At 36.5% G+C, this 23104-nt stretch overlaps 2 protein-coding genes and 1 long non-coding RNA gene across 54 annotated transcripts in view; 2 read left to right on the top strand and 1 right to left on the bottom strand.

The window, feature by feature from the left end:
• Positions 1-23104, bottom strand: part of limch1b (LIM and calponin homology domains 1b) — a 205298-nt gene that overhangs the window by 54041 nt on the left and 128153 nt on the right. For 34 of the 50 annotated variants that reach the window (XR_012389672.1, XR_012389671.1, XM_009291007.5 and 31 more), the window contains 2 exons: positions 22662-22860; positions 7617-7869 (listed from right to left, as the gene is read on the bottom strand). Coding sequence is in view for 47 of the 50 variants with exons in the window: in XM_009291007.5 (XP_009289282.2) it covers positions 7617-7869; positions 22662-22860 (452 nt within the window). In the remaining 3 variants the exon portion in view is untranslated. Of the gene's footprint in view, positions 1-2447; positions 2829-7616; positions 7870-22661; positions 22861-23104 lie in introns of all 50 variants that reach the window. The other 16 variants (XR_012389670.1, XM_009291003.5, XM_068213320.2 and 13 more) reach the window with 1 other exon arrangement.
• On the top strand, positions 631-1506 carry LOC137487574 (uncharacterized). The gene is made up of 4 exons (XR_011006188.2): positions 631-714; positions 890-975; positions 1280-1322; positions 1420-1506. It is a non-coding gene; the product is annotated as an uncharacterized lncRNA (long non-coding RNA).
• LOC141377490 (uncharacterized) lies at positions 7986-12710 on the top strand. 3 transcript variants are annotated; one of them, XM_073921770.1, is made up of 2 exons: positions 7986-8860; positions 9605-12710. In XM_073921770.1, the coding sequence occupies exon 2, from the start codon at positions 9747-9749 to the stop codon at positions 12642-12644; it is 2898 nt and encodes a 965-aa protein (XP_073777871.1). In that variant the 5' UTR covers positions 7986-8860; positions 9605-9746; the 3' UTR covers positions 12645-12710. The 3 variants fall into 3 exon arrangements, with proteins under 3 accessions (XP_073777871.1, XP_073777870.1, XP_073777872.1); XM_073921769.1 differs by having other exon boundaries at positions 8659-9490; XM_073921771.1 differs by lacking the exon at positions 7986-8860 and having other exon boundaries at positions 9884-10194; positions 10276-12709.

Genomic DNA, 23104 nt, shown 5'->3' with positions numbered 1-23104 from the left:
GTAGATGCCCGCAAATTAATGATAATCTCCCGGAAATCGCGCGTCTCCCGCCCGGTCATTAAACACTTTGCACACCCCTCTCCACCGCATTTCTCCCAGCTCTTCAGGTACGTCGCGCGCAACTCATCCCATTGCTCTTCAGGCTCTCATCTCTCCCGCTACCTCCCGCAAATCAACTCTGTATCCCCCGAAAATTACTTTTCCCAACTCGGGATGTCTGACGTTAGTAAGTTAGGCTATTTATGTAGTCAGGAACATCTTAGTCAAGCTTTTTCTCCCGCATGATATTGTGCTTAAAACTATAGGCTAAACTTAGCATGCACTGTACACAACATTTCCTTTTTATTAAAGACAATTTAGTGCGTTGTAAACAGCCACCTGTCTGTAAAATTAATCAACTGATTCATATTTGAGCAGCCTAATGATGATACAGGTTTGATTTGTAGATTTATTATCAATAATCAACATCTGAATCAAAAGATATCTGAAAAGTGTGAAGCATACTTTGTGATGTTCATCTCTCTTTTTTATCTGAAGGTTATGCATATGTGTTTGATACTAATGTTTTGTTGTTTTTTTAACAGCCACAGTTCTCTATACAATAACACAAGACCCTGTGACGATGGCTGATTAGAGACGGATGGTACATTTCCAGAGTTGGTGAAATGACCAAGCACACCTTCTTGGTCATATGTGGTAATAATAATAATTAAGGTATGTTTGATAAATTTCTGTATTTGTTTCACATAAGCTGAGAGGGTATTAGAGCATTAGAGAATAACAAATGACATGAAGGTGATAAGTTTTGTATTGTGGGTGAACTGTTACTTAAATAATGTTTTGCTCTTTACTTTGCACTTTTCCTCTTCTGCTTATCCTAATATTTTAGGTTATATTTGGACCTGAAACATCTGCTAGACTCCAGTAAAGGTGGCGTCAATACTGGACCTGAAAGGGCCTAACAAGTTGAATCAGGTAAAGAAACATGCACGCGCGCACACACGCACGCACACGCTTACAGAAAAGTGTTGTTTATGAAGTTTATGAATATTTTTTACACTGTGGCCAATATTTTGGGGAAGTCAGCATCACTAAATGATATAAAAGATTTTAAGCTCCTCTAAATTTTGCTCCAAGTGTTGTGTTAAATTCAGGATTCTGGACAGACAGCTGCCTGTTTTTCCAGTTCTAGTCATAGTGGTTAACCTAATTGTTTTTGGAGATCCAACAGTGATGTATGTGTTTTTTCTACTTTTCCATATCCTGTCACCTCAACCAGCTGGGAGAGTCAAGTTGTGGATCATCATGAAGATTTTCAAAAGGTGAGTTTAGATTTCTTGAATGTTTTATTTACTTTAAATGTTCTTTTAAATATATCATAGAATTTGATTGCAATTTGTTTTCAAACATTTTTCTTAGTCATGCTGGAGTCTTGAAGAGTTCTTAGATGAGCATCACCCTACAGTATATCCGTGCATCAGGAACCACCAGACGAGCGATCAGCAGCTGCTACATCGTCATGGATAAAAAGGTCACCCTGTGGCTGGGAAGCACTTCATTCACAGGACATGCTTGATGAAATTTCCTAGCTCCAGTTTGTTTTCACACAAGTTTACAGCATTTATACCTTCATTTAAACTGCTGTGTTTGATATGGAGGACCAAGGAAACACCCGAAGTGAAAGATTTGCACACCAAGTTGTTTAAAATGTAATTTTACAAGAAAACTATGAGTTCAGAAGAAAACTATGAGTGACGCTATATTGAACTTTCAAATTGCTCTGATAACACATCAAGTTTGGACCAAAGGACTGAAACAGCCTTTTTGAGCACTGGTCATACATATTTTGTTGATACTGTCTGTACTAATAAAGCATTTAAAGCATATTTGACATTGTTGCATTTTAAAAACTGAATGAATTGTTGAAGTGGTGAATGTTTTCAAATAAAATGTTTTTTCTTTTGTAATTTACAGTCTATTTTACCTTTTTACCATATTTACACTCAAGAGAGTTGAATAAAATAACAATATATTGTAGTAAAAAAATTACTACCAGGCAGTGTTAAATATAGTTACATTTTTAACTCTGCCCAGAGTTAAAATTAACCCTTACTTCGGTGTCAATGTGCCAACCCTTTTGAAAGTGTTGATTTAAGTCTGTTTTGAGTGGACCCCATGAGACACTTTCAAAGTGTTGAAATTAACACCCATAGAGTTGTTTTGGGTCACCATATTTTGCTGTGTACACAGTTGCTCATGGATTTATAACACATGGTCCTTCTCGCACAATCTTTAAACAACAATTATTGTATTATAGCAGACATTAATGTAGCATGCTATATTTCTGTGTCATTACAGCTGTTTTCACAGATCTGTGTGAATGGTAATGGTTTTGACAACACTGGCGTTTGTGCTGTGCTGGCATGGTGAAGGGGAAATCTGGGCACCTGGTATCATTTCCTGCAGTCGGATTATGGGACATCTGTAAGTCGCTCTGAAGGGTATCCAAGGGGTTTGGAGGACTTTGGCAGAAAGTGGCCCATCCATCTCTGTCCTTTTCCTCCTCCTCCATCTTCTCCTGGTCTGAGTGGCTCTGCTCTTGAGGTTGGGGTTGGACAGAAGGATGGAGGGTGTCTTTGGGAAGGGGGGATCTAATCTGAGGGTCACTGAGTTGTGGATTAAGAAAAATTGGGTCTTTGGGGGGAGACTCGTTTTGAGGAGACGCTCTGGAGTATTTAGAGTCAGGATCTATTTGCTGTGAATCTACACAGTGAACATCACGTCCTGTTACCACAGCGGACAACTCTAACGAAAGGGTTTCACTCTCACTAAATCACACAACAACAGTGACGCACCCACAAAAACAACATACATGAGCAGGACGACGGCACACAACCGTGTCAAACCAGAAACATGCGATGAAAGGAAAGTGACAGGAAAGGGAAATGGAAAGGAAAGTGTTATACAACAGAAAGGAGGGACAAAAAGAAAAAAAAAACACACACAAAACAATTACATCATGTCTTTACCATCTGTCCACTATATACAAATTTAAAGCAACACTCAACCATTTTTAAATAAGCTAATTTTTACAACACTCCTAGTTTAGTTGAGTGATACTATTTTTTTAAATCCATTCAGCCAATTTTTATGTCTGGCAGGGCACTTTAGCTTAGCTTAGTATAAATCATTGAATCAGATTAGACCATTAGCATCTCGCTCAAAAATTTAAAGCATGACTTTTCTGTAGTTACATTGTGCACATAGACTGATAGAAAATACTAGGAACCATACTCTTATTTAGGTGTAATAATCAAGAAAATTTGCTGCTGTACCATATTGATATTACACAGCGGCTGAAAATAGTCCCCAGCGAGGTAACTTCTAATGTGATGACCTGCACAGGGAGCATGTGCCGGTAGTGTTAAGCTAAAAGTGCTCCCGCCAGACCCAAGAGTCAGCTAGATGAATAAAAACAAACAGTTTAACTCTAGGGAAACTGTAAAATGACCCTATATTACAAAAAAGCGGAGTGTTCCTTAGTCTTTATACACTGCTTTTTTATTATTTTTATTTTATTGAGCTTTTCTCAACATTAAAACGAGACATCTAAACATCTGAATATCACATTAAAGCAATATTATACTCTGCTAACCATTTTATTCTATAGTATTCTATTTTACAATGTCATTGACCTATTTATGTAACCATTAGTGGAGAGTTTCACTTTTATTTGGGATTCTTGGGTCTTTTTTTACATTTATTAAATGTTAGATTTGCTTTATGAGATCTTGATCTCTGACAAGTTTTGAGGTTAAATATTTTAACAAAGTGACTTTCACTGGCATTTGTGTGGTTTTCTCTGGGTTGGTCATGTACATTATGGTACAAAAACCAAGTAATGAGCTGCCAGTACTTTTTTCTGGTATTTTATGGTTTTACTTCCATATATTTAATTTTGTAAGATCATTAGAAATGACTTTGCTAAGCTGTATAATTTTCTTTCCAAAAAATCAAAACTAGATCAAAAATCAAAACTGAGTGTTACATGCACATATCTTGGAATAACTGTAAATTTAGCATGCAAACAATTTAAACAGACTCTAATGCCAATCCTCTAAAGTGCGTTAATAGTATTATTATTATTATTATATTAAAGGTGCAGTAGGTGATTGTCTTCAGAAACATTTTTTTGTTGTGCTGGTTAAAAGTCTCTTCACATTCCAATAGTAATGATTAAACTAAATGATCTAAATGTATTTATATGTATTTTTATATTCTGGATGAGGTATAAAACTAAAAAATGTTCATCCAATTAAATATTGTCGGGCTGACAAATAACTCAATTACAACAAGTATCTCAAATTATCTGTCAACAAATTTCAATTTGAATTTCTGAGACGCCTCTTTAAGCAGACAGGTACGTCACTTGCGTGCATACGTGAAGCACGCATCTACTGGTGACAGGGAGACATCATCTGCAAACTCTGCATCATGCTGAACCTCTTTCTGAAAGACCAACGTGGCCTTGTATGCATGAAAAGAAAGATTGTTTCTGAAAGGACTTCTGCCAAAAATGCAGAATCAAAACTTTTCTGAACCCTGAATCAATATCGAAATTACTTTTGCATGCTAAAAGGAAATGACATTATGCAGTTCAAAACAACAATATGAAGGATGACACCACAGCTGAAGTATTACATTTAGACAGGTATGTTTTAAAACTGTTTTAGCCACGCAAAGCTTATGTAGACTGTGCTCTTGTTTATGAATGGGTTTATATGCACGGTAGTGTTGTTCAGCCACTGAAAACGTCCAGCAAAAGATTTGTTATTTTCAAGTTCATGGAGTACCTTTCACAGCATCAATAATATAGTCAGTTAAACAGACCTGAGCATTCGTTTAGTTGTTCAAGTGAAAAAGAAGATGAAAACAAGAGATGTGCGAGGATCGGCGAGCACAATTGAAAATGAAAAGTCACTTGTTGTCTTGGTAACGTAAACATAAGTGTAATGTAAACAGATGACAAGATATTTCTGTTTATAGCACAGCTTTTTTCTGATCTAATTTTTATTCAGTTTAATAACAAAACATAAGTAAATGTGCTTTTCCGCCTAACCAGCTCTACTGGGGTGAAGTTTGATTTATATTCACAATATTTGTTCATTTTTGAACAGTGACAGCCTGTGACACAATTTTGGTGTCCTGCACCCGCTGGCCTGTCAACAACTACGCTTGATAAAGTGCGTGTCTCCAGAGAGTTTTCTAACTGGTGAATGACATGATCTAGTGTTATAGCTAATCAGTGCACATTCGCAAATTCATGACTTAAGGAGGCGTGGCTTTGGACGGCAGGGAGGGGTGGTGGGGGGGGGAGGGGGTGTCATGAAATTTCTAAGCTATTATGCTAATGCTAGCATTCTGGCTGTTGACCTACTACACCTTTAATTTCTTTCTTACATTTATTTGTACAGTAATTGTCTAAATTTAGACATTTTGTTCCGTTTTACGAGAAATGTTGAAATGTGCAAACATTTTATAATCAATAATTCAAGTATTAACTAGATCTAACCTTAAACAAATTTCTAAGCTATTATGCTAATGCTAGCATTCTGGCTGATCACCTACTACACCTTTAATTTCTTTCTCACATTTATTTGTACAGTAATTGTCTAAATTTAGACATTTTGTTCCGTTTTACAAGAAATGTTGAATTGTGCAAACATTTTATAATCAATAATTCAAGTATTAACTAGATCTAACCTTAAACAAATTTCTAAGCTATTATGCTAATGCTAGCATTCTGGCTGATCACCTACTACACCTTTAATTTCTTTCTTATATTTATTTGTACAGTAATTGTCTAAATTTAGACATTTTGTTCCGTTTTACGAGAAATGTTGAATTGTGCAAACATTTTATAATCAATAATTCAAGTATTAACTAGATCTAACCTTAAACAAATATACAAAAACATAATGTAGAAAGACTTTACATAAACCATTTTTGACCATTAAATGCTGATCAGCAATACTCATTATACTGTAACTATGACCAAAATTGTAATGTTTGCTAATAATTATTTTTCATTCAGATTAGTCTAAACCATATTTTTAATCATGACAGTCTGATCAAATCATACCTGAAAGAGGTGTTTAAATGCACAGTTGGTGTTTTAAGTCTTAATTAACAATGACTGTGTGTCATTCATCACCACGAGGGAAAAAAACACAGGTCATTGCATTGTGAAATCTCACACGTTAATATCTGTGATTCACTGTGGGCTTGACAAATACAGTAATTCACGTGGATATTTTTAGCATGCAGAATGATCACATACTGCTTTGAGTATGTGATCTACATACTACAGAAACAGTAGTATGTTAGTACACAATATCAAACAAAATAAAGCAACGTACAAAAAACACAATTACACAGAACACATTTACAGGAGATCAGTAATGATTCATCAGCATTCTTTTCTAATTATATTCAAAATATGCAGCATCTTAGCATGCTTTGGACTGATACCCTGTCTGTGCTCATACTGTCAGTCTAATGGCTGTTCTGGATCAGCACAGAAGTCTGTAGCTCTCAGTCAATGAATGCTCACATCTGGTTCAAATCAAGCACTGCTCTCAAACCACTGCATACAAAATCAATGCAGAACAGAAAAAAACTGCTTTCCCTTCCTTATGTTGCCACAGATTTTGCCAGCAACCTATAAAAAAAGTTGAAGACACGTGGGGATTTTAGCTGCTTCTTCGTGCTGTAAAAGTATGATTGTGAAGTTTAGCAAACTCCACAAAACAAGTGTGTGAGCTTCAGGAGAGAAGACAGACCATCTCGAAACACTTACCATAACTATCTTGGCAGCTAAAATGGGGGAAATCTTGTTCGTTTTTGCTCATTTTATGATTATTATTTTTTTATTTACAAAAACCCAGAAGGTTGACACTTCAGTGCAGTTTTCAGCTTTAAATAAGAGGTCAAATACAACATTTCAATGAAATACAATGATTTCAAATATAAATGATGAGCTGATCTGTTAGCCAAATAAACATAATAACAAAAGTGCAAAACCCAGATGAGGGCTTTTCTCAGAACTCTTATTTGATTCTAAATAAATGCCTGATCTTTGACCTACTCACATAATAGTACATACTAGCAGTTATTTCCCTTTACTCTTTACAGATGTTAACTGGAAATGCCTCTAATCTGAGAGCCCTAGCAGAATATTTATTTCAGTAGCAAATCATCGTAACCACTATACACTCTCAGAAATAAAGGTGCAAGAGCTGTCACTAGGGTGGTATCTTTTCGAATGGTACATATTTGTACTCAAAGGGTATATATTAGTACCTCAAAGGTATATATTACTATCTAAAAATTTCAATAGGTACACGTTTGTACTTTTTAAAGGTACTAATATGTACTCTTGAGGTATTAATAAGGACTCTTTCAGTACAAATATGAACCTTTCAAAAAGTTACCACCCTAGTGACAGCTCTTGTACCTTTATTTCTAAGACTGTACTGTATATAAAACAAAAACCCTGCTTGATGGTCAACCAGTCACTGTATCTACATACAAACCAGCATCTCAGTTAGATTTACCTGAAAGGTCTCTCTCCCCCAACAGGTGAGGTTGCGTTACTCCAGCTTTTGCGGCTTTCGTCTCTGTCGGCACGCGGGCGTCGCACTGGTGGGGGCACATAGGAACCCTGGTTGGCTTTGTTGGGCAGGTACTGATTGAAAGGAACAGCGGTCCGTGGCTCACTGCAGGATGTTCGCCGCACCAACATGTCATCCTTGCGTACATCCGGTATCTTCCTCTGGGGGGTGTCGCACTCCGAGTCGCTGCCGCGGCCTGCAGATGGACAAACCGTATAAAATGATTAGCAATGTGGTCTAGTTTTACAATTTCATTCCGTTTTGTTTCTGGTATGTTGAGGAGAAACAGAAGTTAAGATTGTATTGCAAGTTAGGAGGAGAAGCACTTTATCAGCATCTAGACCAGCAGCCTGTAAGTGCATTTAAGATTTGTTTCAGTTGTTGTGTATGGTTTGAGGACTTGTTTCCAGCTGTTTGTGTAAAGTTGTAGGACATTTAAACTTGCTTTCAGTTGTGTATAATACTAGAAGTTGTTTAGCCACTGTTTCCTTGGTTACTATAAGAGCTTGTGTAGCGAACGCAGACGCGGTTTCGCGTCATCCGCCTCAGTTTCGGCCCTTGTTTTGACTCGGGAGGCGTTTCCAAACGCCAGGTAACCACTATATAGTGAGCACACTAGCATTAGTCGGCAGGAGAAGCACTTTATCAGCATCTAGACCAGCAGCCTGTAAGTACATTAAAGATTTGTTTCAGTTGTTGTGTATGGTTTGAGGACTTGTTTCCAGCTGTTTGTGTAAAGTTGTAGGACATTTAAACTTGCTTTCAGTTGTGTATAATACTAGAAGTTGTTTAGCCACTGTTTCCTTGGTTACTATAAGAGCTTGTGTAGCGAACGCAGACGCGGTTTCTCGTCGTCCGCCTCAGTTTCGGCCCTTGTTTTGACTCGGGAGGCGTGTCCAAACGCCAGGTAACCACTATATAGTGAGCACACTAGCATTAGTCGGCAGGAGAAGCACTTTATCAGCATCTAGACCAGCAGCCTGTAAGTGCATTTAAGATTTGTTTCAGTTGTTGTGTATGGTTTGAGGACTTGTTTCCAGCTGTTTGTGTAAAGTTGTAGGACATTTAAACTTGCTTTCAGTTGTGTATAATACTAGAAGTTGTTTAGCCACTGTTTCCTTGGTTACTATAAGAGCTTGTGTAGCGAACGCAGACGCGGTTTCGCATCGTCCGCCTCAGTTTTGGCCCTTGTTTTGACTCGGGAGGCGTGTCCAAACGCCAGGTAACCACTATATAGTGAGCACACTAGCATTAGTTGGCAGGAGAAGCACTTTATCAGCATCTAGACCAGCAGCCTGTAAGTGCATTTAAGATTTGTTTCAGTTGTTGTGTATGGTTTGAGGACTTGTTTCCAGCTGTTTGTGTAAAGTTGTAGGACATTTAAACTTGCTTTCAGTTGTGTATAATACTAGAAGTTGTTTAGCCACTGTTTCCTTGGTTACTATAAGAGCTTGTGTAGCGAACGCAGACGCGGTTTCGCGTCGTCCGCCTCAGTTTCGGCCCTTGTTTTGACTCGGGAGGCGTGTCCAAACGCCAGGTAACCACTATATAGTGAGCACACTAGCATTAGTCGGCAGGAGAAGCACTTTATCAGCATCTAGACCAGCAGCCTGTAAGTACATTTAAGATTTGTTTCAGTTGTTGTGTATGGTTTGAGGACTTGTTTCCAGCTGTTTGTGTAAAGTTGTAGGACATTTAAACTTGCTTTCAGTTGTGTATAATACTAGAAGTTGTTTAGCCACTGTTTCCTTGGTTACTATAAGAGCTTGTGTAGCGAACGCAGACGCGGTTTCGCGTCGTCCGCCTCAGTTTCGGCCCTTGTTTTGACTCTCGAGGCGTGTCCAGCTGAATTCAATCAGCTAGTGCTTTGGGGTTATATAAACAACTAGTTCACCGTGGCAGCGGTCGCGGCAGCCTCGTGTGAAGACCGCCTCGTGTGAAGACCGACGAGGGTAAAGACCATCAACTCTACCTGCGCGACTCCACCGAGCAAAGACACCGACAAAGCACTTGAGTACTTTACTTTATTGTTTTTACTTTGCACTTATTTTTTGTTGTCAGTGCACTTTTATTATGTGTTTTCTAATTCCTGTTGTTACTAACACTCGCAAAACACGGGAGGTACGCTGCAGGCGTAATCCTCACAACCTTCGTTCAATACATGTATCTACTATTTCACAACTCTCTCTCTCCGTGGGCCTCTGGAATTGTCAATCAGCTGTTAACAAGGCTGATTTTATTACCTCCATAGCTACATATTCTGATTATAATCTCATGGCTCTAACTGAGACCTGGTTGAGGCCGGAGGACACTGCTACACATGCTACTCTTTCTGCTAATTTCTCTTTTTCCCACACTCCTCGTCAGACAGGGAGAGGGGGTGGGACTGGACTACTAATTTCCAAAGAATGGAAATTTACTCTGATACCGTCCCTGCCAACAATCAGCTCCTTTGAATTCCATGCAGTCACCATTATCCACCCCTTCTACATAAATGTGGTTGTCATCTACCGCCCACCAGGTAAATTAGGTCACTTCCTAGATGAACTGGATGTTCTTCTCTCATCTTTTTCTAATTTTGCCACTCCCTTATTGGTGCTAGGTGACTTCAACATTTACGTTGACAAACCGCAAGCTGCAGACTTTCAGACTTTGCTTGCCTCTTTTGACCTAAAAAGAGCACCTACTTCTGCTACCCACAAATCAGGTAATCAGCTAGACCTTATTTACACACGACACTGCTTCACTGATCAAACAATAGTAACTCCACTACAAATATCTGATCATTTCCTTCTGTCTCTCAACATCCACATTACTCCTGAGCCGCCACACACTCCTACACTGGTTACCTTTCGCAGAAACCTACGATCTCTCTCACCCAATAGACTATCCACCATTGTTTCAGACTCTCTTCCTCCATCTCGCAAACTCACTGCACTTGATTCGAACAGTGCCACTAATACACTCTGCTCCACACTAGCATCATGTCTAGACCGATTATGTCCTCTTGCATCCAGGCCAGCCCGTGCCAGTCCTCCTGCACCCTGGCTCTCGGATGCTCTCCGTGAGCATCGCTCAAAACTTCGGGCTGCGGAGAGAATTTGGCGGAAAACTAAAAATCCTGCACATCTCTTAACATACCAAACTCTTCTGTCCTCTTTCTCAGCTGAGGTTACTTCTGCAAAGCAGACGTATTACCGTCTGAAAATCAACAATGCCACTAATCCTCGCCTACTTTTTAAAACATTTTCCTCCCTCCTCTATCCTCCTCCTCCACCCGCATCCTCCACACTTACTACTGATGACTTTGCTACATTCTTCTGCACCAAAACTGCAAAAATCAGTGCTCAATTTGCTGCACCTACAACAAACACGCAAGATACAACACCAACACCACACACACTCACCTCTTTTTCTCAGCTCTCTGAGTCTGAGGTGTCCAAACTTGTGCTATCTAGCCATGCAACCACCTGTCCACTCGATCCCATTCCCTCTCATCTCTTGCAAGCCATCTCTCCTGCAGTCATACCAACACTGACTCACATAATTAACACATCTCTTGACTCTGGTTTATTCCCCACTACATTTAAGCAGGCTAGGGTAACCCCACTGCTAAAGAAACCCAACCTGGACCATACGCTACTTGAAAACTACAGACCAGTATCCCTGCTTCCATTCATGGCCAAGATTCTGGAGAAAGTAGTGTTCAATCAAGTCCTGGACTTTCTTACTCAAAACAATCTCATGGACAACAAGCAATCCGGCTTTAAGAAAGGCCACTCAACTGAGACTGCCCTGCTCTCGGTCGTGGAGGATCTCAGACTGGCTAAAGCAGACTCTAAATCATCAGTCCTCATTTTGCTGGACTTGTCAGCTGCTTTTGACACTGTCAACCACCAGATCCTGCTATCTACGCTTGAGTCACTGGGCGTCGCGGGCACTGTTATACAATGGTTCAGATCTTACCTCTCTGACAGGTCATTCAGGGTGTCTTGGAGGGGAGAGGTGTCCAACCTACAGCATCTAAACACTGGGGTACCTCAAGGCTCTGTTCTTGGGCCACTTCTCTTCTCCATCTACACATCATCTCTAGGACCAGTCATCCAGAGACATGGATTCTCCTACCACTGCTATGCTGATGATACCCAGCTATACCTCTCTTTTCATCCTGATGATCCCTCGGTTCCAGAACGTATCTCAGCCTGCCTGTTGGATATTTCACACTGGATGAAAGATCATCATCTTCAGCTGAACCTTGCAAAAACGGAAATGCTTGTAGTTTCTGCCAACCCGACTCTACACCATAACTTTTCAATCCAGATGGATGGGGCAACCATTACTGCATCCAAAATGGTGAAAAGCCTTGGAGTAACGATTGATGACCAACTAAACTTCTCTGACCACATTTCTAGAACTGCTCGATCGTGCAGATTTGCACTCTATAACATCAGAAAGATCCGACCCTTCTTATCTGAACATGCAGCTCAACTCCTTGTTCAAGCTCTTGTTCTCTCCAAACTGGATTACTGCAACTCTCTACTAGCTGGGCTTCCAGCTAACTCTATCAAGCCTCTTCAACTGCTCCAGAATGCAGCAGCACGAGTTGTCTTCAATGAACCTAAACGAGCACATGTCACTCCGCTGCTAGTCCGTTTGCACTGGCTGCCAGTTGCTGCTCGCATCAAATTCAAAACTCTGATGTTTGCCTACAAAGTGACTTCTGGCCTAGCACCTTCTTATCTGCTCTCACTTCTGCAGATCTATGTGCCCTCCAGAAACTTGCGTTCTGTGAATGAACGTCGCCTCGTGGTTCCATCCCAAAGAGGGAAAAAATCACTTTCGCGAACGCTCACGCTCAATCTGCCCAGTTGGTGGAATGAACTCCCTAACTGCATCAGAACAGCAGAGTCACTCGCTATTTTCAAGAAACGACTAAAAACTCAACTATTTAGTCTCCACTTCACTTCCTAATCTGCAATTGCCTATTTGAATATCACACTAACTGTACAAAAAAAAAAAAACTACTAACACTTCCCTTCTTAGACTTTACAGACCTGAAACTTGCCTTTAGTACTTATTCATTGTTGCTCTTAGTTGTGTAAATTGCTTCCTTGTCCTCATTTGTAAGTCGCTTTGGATAAAAGCGTCTGCTAAATGACTAAATGTAAATGTAAGTTGCAATGATCTTTCTTCCTTATTTTGACATTGCCAAGCATCTTCATAAAAATAAATAAATAAATAAATAAAAAAATAGAGGGTACTTGATTCTATCAATTGGGTATTGATATTTTCCAGGGTTATAATTTCTGAGAAACTAAAATGTCAGCAATTAAACATGTTCACCTGCAGCTACAAAATAAGTGAATTCAGGGATCCCACTTTAAGCTACTGTAATTGTCCAATTCCTTGACTTTTCCCTGAACACACTTTAAAATACACTAAAATTACAATTTCACATTCCACATATTTCACATGGTATATCTGTGATTTCAGATGTGAAGTTTATGTGAAGCTTATGTTTTTTTCTGTAAGGGCAGAAAGTATTGAGGGAATTTGGCACAAGCAAATTCAGGCAAAGTCCCAGAAGCCCCGAAATTCCACAAGACACAAGGAGTAGTGGCTTCTACAGTGGTTCAGCAACCAAATGCCTGCAAAATTTGATGAGCAAGACAAGCCATACCAATTCTAGCACAACTCCTGCATTATATGCTGGCTCCCAGCCTGCAATGTGGGTCCAGCAACTTCCAGCTTGGACAACGCACAAGGACACTAGTGTGTGTACACGTAGTGGGGAAGAGACTTACTCAGCATTTACTAGCTGTGGTGGCCCTTTTCTCTTTCACACCCACTTCAGTTGAGAGCCTGGCAAAGGGTGGCAATTTAATAGGGTGCTGTTGATATGAGAGTTAGACAGAAATTCTCACTTATTATTAAATTCAAATATATTTTAGGGGTGTAACAGTACACTGAATTCATGGTTTGGTACATACTTTAGTTTTAGGGTCACAACATGAAATCAGAAAAACTCAAAGGTGGGACAAGGTTTGTGTGTTTCTGTTTAAGTTGTTTCATTGCTGTGGTCTTCTTTGTTAAACTACAGTAATAGGCACATCTGTACTGATTGTATGCACCATTAAAAAAGCATGAACCAAACCATGACCCCTATACCATGAGAGTTCGGAATAAATGAACACACATGTATATATACAACTGTGTGTGTGTGTGTGTATATATATATATATATATATATATATATATATATATATATATATATATATATATATATATATATATATATATTTTATATATTTATATATATATATATATATATATATATATATATATATATATATTTATTTATATATATATATATATATATATATATATATATATATTTATTTATATATATATATATATATATATATATATATATATATATATATATATATATATATATATATATATATATATATATATATATATATATATATATATATATATATATATATATCCAAATCAGGTGAACAGTGTAGGATTTACAACAGTTTGCATATGTGCCTCCTACTTGTTAAGGGACACAAAGTAATGGGACAGAAAAATAATCATAAATCGAACTTTCACTTTTTAATTCTTGGTTGCAAATCCTTTGCAGTCAGTTACAACCTGGTTAAGATGCTGGGTTTCATCCCTGTTGATGTTCTGCCAGGCCTCTACTACAACTGTCTTCAGTCCCTGCTTGTTCTTTGGCGATTTTCTTCAGCAAGTTATATGCAAGCTCAATCGGATTCAGGTCAGGTTATTGACTTGGAAATTGCACAACATTCAACTTCTTTCCCTTTAAAAACTCTTTGGTTGCTTTTGCAGTTTGCTTTGGGTCATTCTCCATCTGCACTGTGAAGCGCTGGTTTTCAAGAGCTCCCAATATACATGACCCTAACTGTACTGTATATAAACTTGTGTGCAAAACTGGAATATTACATAAAACATTTGAGAATAAAGCATAGTTTCCGTTCAAGGAGAGAAAGAGAGTAAAAACACCACCTCCTGATAAACTAGCACCAAATATTGAAAAGAAAACTGGAATTTGCTGTGACAGGAGAAGCTACTGTGGGCTTTTTTTTGTATTATTAATTACTTGTGCCTTGGAAGACAAAGTCGAAACACATATACTGTAGTGTAGTCAAGACTGGAATTTATTCAATAAATGTGTTTCCATCATAGTTATTGCACTTTTTTCTTAGTGGATCAACATTTTACCTTACTAATTTATGCATAATATTTTTATATGTACATTTTCAAAACGTATGGGCATGCTGGCATTTCCATTACGCATTTTAAATGTGATATTCCAAAATGTGCATAAAATGGGTGGATGGAAACATTGCTTGTGATTAAAATAAAATGGAAAATTAAAAATGGACAAAAAACAAGGAAGTTACAGAAGAAGCTCTTATGGGAGCAATTAAATATATTACAAAAAGGAAAAGACTTTAATCTATAAAAGACAAATCTATTATTATGCTTTTTTTTTGGTGCCCATGAGGGTTGTGAAACGCTGTTGAATAAAAGTGCATTGTCTAGACGGCATATGAAGACAGTCCACTGTCTGCCACTGAAAACATTATCTCAAGCACACTGGAGTATGAACAAACAAATATTTAAAACCAAATTACCCCAGTGTCTCCAATTGAGGGACGTTTTATGAGGTTTGAGTGGACTTTTGACTCTCTAAGCTTACTGAACTGATCAAGAGCACCTGGATCAACACCGGCTGACCGGCTCTGACTCTTCACATTCCCAGGCAAGGTGCTCTCCACATGTCACTCTGTCTGTCTCTCCAACAGCTTCTTAAACACACACCAGTCCCAACTATGATTGATGCTGCGTGTCACATCACACGACTCCTGACATCAGTAATAAACACATGCGGTGTGGCAAAAAAGACAGCAACATTCTCCACTGCTACAGACATGCGATCATTCGGCAGAGAAAGGGAATAGTTCACAGGAATGCAATTTTCCCAAATGACTTTTTATCATATGTCTTCTTTTCCCCAAACAAGTCTTTTATTTCTTTAAGAGAAATAAAAAAGACAATGGTAAAAGCACAGAACTCCAATTTAAAGTTTTGACAGTATATGTGTGAATGTGGAAATAGTTCTAATATCGAGATATCTTCTGAAACACATGAAGCAAAGATATTAAAAACAGACAAAAGAGAAGGAAGTACAGCTGTCTTAGATGGTCATTTAATTACTGTTTGGAGAAATATAGCTAAAGCTGCTCGTGTACTGATTACAATCACATATACAGTATATACTGTAGCTCACTTTGACACTCTCATTGCTGAGTCTTGTTTGGTTAAAAACCCTGTAACATTACAAAGCGTTCCCTGGTATAGTTTCCAAGTGTTTCGACCCTTGCTTTGTTTTATCGTTGACTCTGTCTGCTACCTGTACCAACCATCTGCCTGTTACCTGACGACGCCTCCAGATTTCCTTGTTTTTACCTGTTTGTGCCTGTTTTTTGATCATTGCCTGTCTGACCACGATTCTTAATAAAACCTGCATACGGATCCTTGCTCCATTTTTCACTTGATTCCCTGGTGATTATAGAAATGAAGGGCTTTATCTGAAGTTATTATGATCTATAAATCACAGTAGTAAACAATAAAGCGGTAACAGAAGTTTTTAAAGATCGTACTGTTTTTATTTATAATATTTGCATCTGTATCCCAACTGTCAATGCTGTTGTTGTCTAAACAACATAATGACACCGCTCTCCAGTGTAAGTTGGAATAAAATAAAACAATAAAAATAATAATATAATATAAAAAGATAAAATAAAATTTAATTAAATTAAAAACTAACAAACAAATATACAAACAAAACAAACAATAAAATAAAAATAAAATAGATAAATAAATGAATAAAAATTCATAAATTAAATTAAAAATAAAATAAATTATAAATAAAACAAACAAACAAACAAACAAACAAACAAACATATAACAATAACAAATAACAAACAAACTATACAAATGAATAAATAAATAAATAAATAAATAAATAAAATAAAATAAAATAAAATAAAATAAAATAAAATAAAATAAAATAAAATAAAATAAAATAAAATAAAATAAAATAAAAAAAATAAAACACACATTTTTTTTACCTGCACTATAGTGCTCCTTTTAAAAAATACCAGGAGCCCTGGCTTTATACAAATTAAATTTGCCTATAATTCGAATCAATATCTGTTGTTATTATCGTAAACAATTATTATAAATAATGGAAGACAGACTATCAAGAATGCACTTGAACACACATAATTTTGACTTTCCCAGCAAAAATTTCCTTCAGACAAAAGTAGACCTTAATAAACAAGCTGTTCAAGCTTATAACATGCAAAAGCTATTTTTCCACTTTAACATGAAGTATTAAAAATAACTAAAATAAAATTTGTTTTAAAAATTAAAAACAAACTTTTGACAACATACATACACTACCACGGTATATTTATATAGTTAGTATATAGTTTATAAATAACATTGCTAGGTTTTTTCTGTACTCCCGCAAAATCAAAGACCAAGCACAATGTAAAAAACAGTTCACCACTTAACACTGACACTCAATATCCAATTCAACTGAAAAAAACTTTCCAGCAAATTGAGTAGCCTGACCAAAAGGCCTCATTCACATGCTATGTACATTCTGTTAAAGAAAGTTGTAAACTTTTTATAGATGTCTTATTAAAAACGTTAACCGCTCTTGCTATATTCTTCTAAAATCAACTTATGAGGAGAGTGACATTATAAAATACCTTTATATAAAGAAAAGTTATAATTACATCTCCATGTGCACTTCAAAAACCTCACATAAATATCCTCCAGAAACATTTATAGATCTGTCACACAGTTGGTATTTACTTAAAGAGTCGACGCATATGCTTTGAGAGTGCTGTACGTGTCAAATGAAACACAAGTGCAGACTTTAAAAGAGCAACACAATTAGCTTAATATTACAGCAAAAAGCTTGTCGTTAACGCATACAAAAAGAAACTAAAGTATGCGGCCCAAATGTGTGACATTTAACAGAGCTGCGTGGAAAAAAATGTAGCAAACGGACACATTAAGGCTTGTCTGAGCTCTTCCGCACATGTTAAACCCATGTTTTGCTTTTTAAAAATACAACAGAGACCATGAATAAGCTCTAATGCAAACTATTGCCTTAAATGGTTTAGTGTCTGTTTTTATGCCAATTTACTCACAGACAGGGACTGTCACAACATAACATGGCTCCATGATGTTTAGTTTGCAAAAACAAGCTCCTATTGACAACAACTTGGGTAAAAAGAAAATGTATCTGCCAAAGTCTGCTATGTGTAGGCAGAAATTAAAAACTTTGTCTATACATAATCTTTTGTTAAACTGACCTATTGCTTAGGCCTGTCATGATATCTAATTTGTTTTGCAATATATTTCACCAAAAGTTATTGTGACAAACAATATTATTGTCATTTTAAGACAATTTATGACACTTATGATAATTAACTAATGATTTGATAATTTTTTTTGTTGAAAATATGACAATATAATAGCATAATAATGCAAGTGCACTCTTTTAAAGAACTATCTTATTCACAAAAATATTTAGACGTTGGAATCTGAATGTAAAAATAATAATAATAATAATAATAATAATAATAATAATAATAATGATAATAATAATAATAATAATAATAACAAAGAAAATGTTAACAAAGTGCAAGAACAAAATAAAGTAACATGTTTAACATGTTTTAGTAGTTTTAGATTTTTAAACTCTCACAAAGAGGCACTGCTACCAGATTTATTTTTTTATTGTTAGGCACCCACATGAAAAAATAGATAATATTTTATAGTAAATAATGTAGTGTTAACCACACTCAAAAAATATTGTTGCTGCTTGTTTAAACTACATTTTTAAATTAGTTAGTGATGGGACAACATAAAAGAATTGTGTAACTACCTGGTCAGTGGATTTGTACAGTAGCATGCTTTGGACTGAATTAGGAGAGGAAAATGTTGACAATTAACATAATCTTAGGTGTTCTAAGTTAAGGAAAATACTTGTTTAAGTTCAATCCTTACTTAGTTTGAAGATTTAGAGAAGTGTAATGTTTTGAGCTTTGATGTTCTTTGAGTTTTGATGCAGCTTTGTAACAAAAATACTGTTTGTTGCTTCACTCAGTGAACAATTATTTTCCTAAAATGGGTTTTGAGCTCAGTCTCAACCAACTATTCAATATGAATTTTGCTCATGAACTTTATTTGGCATAAAATACTGTATGCTCTAATGACTTAATTCAAATTAAAGTTAAAATAGCGCAATCCAAACAAGTTGAAGTAACACAATTCAAATAAGCTTAAAGAACCCAAATAAAATTTGTGGAAATGTGTGTCATAATTATGTTAAATTGCACCAATTATTTATTTTTGAGTGCATGTTATTGTAAACTGTTTTATAATGTATATGTAATATAATGCTTACAACTCAACTCAACGAGTTCTACAGCATACTGTAGTTTTAACTGTAAAAATACTGTAGGACACTTATAGTTTTTTTCTACAGTAAACTGCGGTGTGGTCTAATATAGTTATAGAAAACTTAGTTCAGTATTGGGTAACAAGGTGATATTATATTTATATTACTACAGTGACTGTAGAACTACCATGACAGATTCGATTATTTTACTTGCGTATGGTTGAAAAAACACAAATATTAACAGAATTAACTATAAACTATTGTATTTTTTCATGTGGACAGATTTTGAGAAAGGAACTCCAACATGTTTATCTTGTGTGGTATGAGCTTTTAGTGTGTTAAATGGCTGCATATCTTAGGTTTAATGACGGTGCTACACTGGGGTTAGCGGTCCTTGTAGAATGACTGGATGTCTGATCTCTACCAGCCTGCCCAGTCAAGTTTGTTTGTTTATTTGTTTAGCTAGTGTTTTCCCCCTTAGGGTAGTTTATTTTGCTGTTTATTTGATTTTTACCATTAATAAATACCTTTTGCTTTGCAATTGATTCCTCCCTCCTTTTTCCCCTCACCGTACCATAACACAGAAGTCCTTAAAGGCCATGCATTAAATCATTTTCTCTCTTTTTCGTTTTCTAATTAAGTTGTTTTAACGTGATCACAACCTAATTTTCTTGTGATCTCGACTAAGCATGGAACGATAACTGTTTTTAAGGTAGACCGCAGTTATACCGCATAATATTTTTATCCAAGGTTATCAGAGCGGCAGGATCTTATACCGGCCCATACCTAATCTCGACATAACTTGTTTACTTGTGATTCCATTTTTATTTTCTCATGATCTCAACATAACAAAAATTTGTTTTCTTGTCGTTCCGACTTGATTTTATCGTGATCTCGACATAACAAAAAGTTGTATTTTATTAATACGTTTACTATTTATCTCCATAGGTGTGGTTAGTTTTATGTTGAACAGAGCACTCGGGTACAAAACAGGTAAAAGCAACGTCAATTCAATTTTCTCTTGTCTTCTCAAATGGACTAGTCATTACAAAGCTGCAATGAAACATATTTGGAGCCACGTATTTTTTACATTTTGCTAAAATACTGTCAGAGCCATGTACAGTATTTCCAATGAGCCTGGGTTGATCACTTTTGTCTCTCTTCTGTCTCGCACCTGGACTGGTCAGTCTACTTTTAAACCCATGGTAGCCCCATTAGTGAGCAATGCATTCTGGCTCTCACTTCCAATTTCTCTGGAAAAAGTCAGCCTGAATCTAATTCTGAATTAGTTTTTCCAGGAGCTCTAGGGACAGAGATGGATGTGTGGAAAACTGTGGCTTGCTCACTATAGGTAGAATAACTTTTAAATTTTATTATTGAAGAAATGCATTTGTGTTTATGTGTGTTTATTCCCAGACTGGGCCCATTTTGATTTGAGTCTTTAAAACTTCCACTTTTACTCAACCCACGGGTGCTGTAGCCTATATGAGGATGTTAAAAACATTAACGGTTCGTGGTTGTGTGTGTGTGACGATGGCCATGTGTGTTTGCGTATGAAAGGCAAAAGTGGTTCGAAGGTCTGTCCTGCAGACAATAAAATGCAACTAACCATTTAGTTGCATACAGTTAAGATAAAATGGAGAAAACACTTGCTTTATACTTACTTGTTGATGTCAAAGGCTGTATAAAAACCCACTTAAACAATATTCAGAAGCTAATTCAATTGTCACTTGATAAAAGCGAGTTAAATTAGATTGATCTGAAGCAATAAACAAAATTGCTAACAGTGACAAACAGAACCAAATGTAGATTATATGTGTGATCATTCGCAACATAGATAAACATGGTTTATGCCTAATGAGAACATGAAGCTGCTGAAAATAAAGTTGCTATCTTTAGTTTAATGACTCTGCTGTATTATAAGTCTTATTAAAATCTTCTGTTCTCCTTTAGTCTTTCACTCTGCAGATTCAATATCAATGTTTTACTAGAAAGTGTCCTAAAAAAGTCTGTAACCCATAGCAACGACACTATGATCAACAGAAAGACTTACTAAGGAGCCCACTGAAACCACACGGATCAAACCCACATGATGTCACATCTGTGTGATGCGTCAAATCAGCCACGGCAAACTGCACATATGAATAAGGCATCAGTTAGATCAATCTGTTGTTGTTTGGGAGCTGGGTTTGAAACAAACTGATAAAAAATTTACTGATTATTAAAATGTAGCTAAAGGCACCTATTTTCCAGAGGTTCAAGTATTTTTACTTCACGACTAAGTATCTGCACATTATCAATTATTATTTTTATGTCTGAAAATATTTGTGTATATATATATATATATATATATATATATATATATATATATATATATATATATATATATATATATGTGTGTGTGTGTGTGTGTGTGTGTGTGTGTGTGTGTGTGTGTGTGTGTGTATTTATATCTATTCTATATTCTATACTTCTCTATATTCTATTGTATCTTTACACTCACTGGCCACTTTATTAGGTACCCCGTACTAGTACAGGGTCGGAGCCCATTTTGCTTTCAGACTCCCTAAATCGTTTGTGGCATACATTCAAAAAGATTGAAAATATTCCAAAGAGATTTTGGTCCATGTTGACATGATAGCATTACACAGATCCTGCAGATTTTTCAGTTGCACATCCATTATGCCAATTATGCACTTTTGAATAATCATGCATATATCAATATATGACAAGTTTGTTCATAAAATTAGACACTGTCTAACAAAATAAATATTCATCAAAGTGCCTTTACTTTAAATATTTTAGAACATACATTAAAAATCAGGTACTTTGACTCTTGATTTTTATTTTATACTTTATATTGTTTTTACTTTAAATTACTTTATACTTTTACTAGATTAGTGTACTTTGGCTGTGGCTAGTGAAACTGACCTCGGGTGTGATAAACCAGCTATGTTTTAATGGAGGGCAAACACTTTTTCACACATGGCTTTGTAGTTTGTCTATTTCGTTTTTCCCCAATTAGAGAAACCTTCATTTCTAAACAGCACAATGTGTTTGGTTGTGTTATTTTTGACTAATATTTATTTATTTAAATGATCTGAAATATAAATGTGTAAGAAACGTAAGGGGGCAAACACTTTTACACAACACTGTATGTACACTTTTATTCAAATGCTTGATTTGGCCTTCATCCAACACTTTATGGTCTTTATAGCAGAATAAGGCTTGGTTAGGATTAACAGCTGTCAATAAGCAGGACAGCTGGGTCAGTTCCACAAATGGAGTGCAGTTTTTCCTCTTTTTCTCCTCAGAGGGCATTCGGGTGCCAACTATTTCTTAGCTTTTGGCATTTCCTCAACTGCATTACTCAAAATATACACTAGCTGTTATTGTTCCAACCAGTACAGTATATACTCCACCTCTAGATGATCATACTTTTATGTAATGTGTGTTAGGCTTACCATCGCTGTAGCCGCGGGCGAGCAGGCCGTCGGGCGAGGGGGTTTGATGGGAGCGTGAGCCGATGGAGTCCAGGCTGTCGAAGGAGTCGTCTCGCGCGTGCCTCGGCGGAGAGAGAGAATCGCTGCGCTCAGACTCCCAGCAGTCTATATAACCACTGTCCCTGATGCTACGCTTCGGGCTGTCCCACTCTTCTGCTTCCTGACAAAAACAAGCACATATAAACAATATAAAAAGTGTCCCATATTTGATTTTTATTTGCTATTCTCACTTTTTTTCCATGCACCAACTCTCACAGAATTGAAAGTCATTCATTGACCAAAAAATATATAAATATATACAATATATATAAGGTTGAAGTTGAATATACTCACAGTATTATTTAGTTAAGGAATAATCTATTGATTATCATGCATTAAAGGATTTCAAATGTGGCATTAAGCCT

This window comes from Danio rerio, chromosome 14 (assembly GCF_049306965.1).
Source record: "Danio rerio strain Tuebingen ecotype United States chromosome 14, GRCz12tu, whole genome shotgun sequence".
In the NCBI taxonomy this organism is placed as follows: Eukaryota; Metazoa; Chordata; class Actinopteri; order Cypriniformes; family Danionidae; genus Danio; species Danio rerio.
The sequence above is the reverse complement of the archived record's forward strand: the minus strand, read 5'-3'. Positions and strand labels throughout refer to the sequence as shown.

Bases quoted from the DNA above. Each gene is read 5' to 3' on its own strand.
- LOC141377490 (XM_073921770.1), top strand. From the start codon at position 9,747: ATGTGTTTTCTAATTCCTGTTGTTACTAACACTCGCAAAACACGGGAG.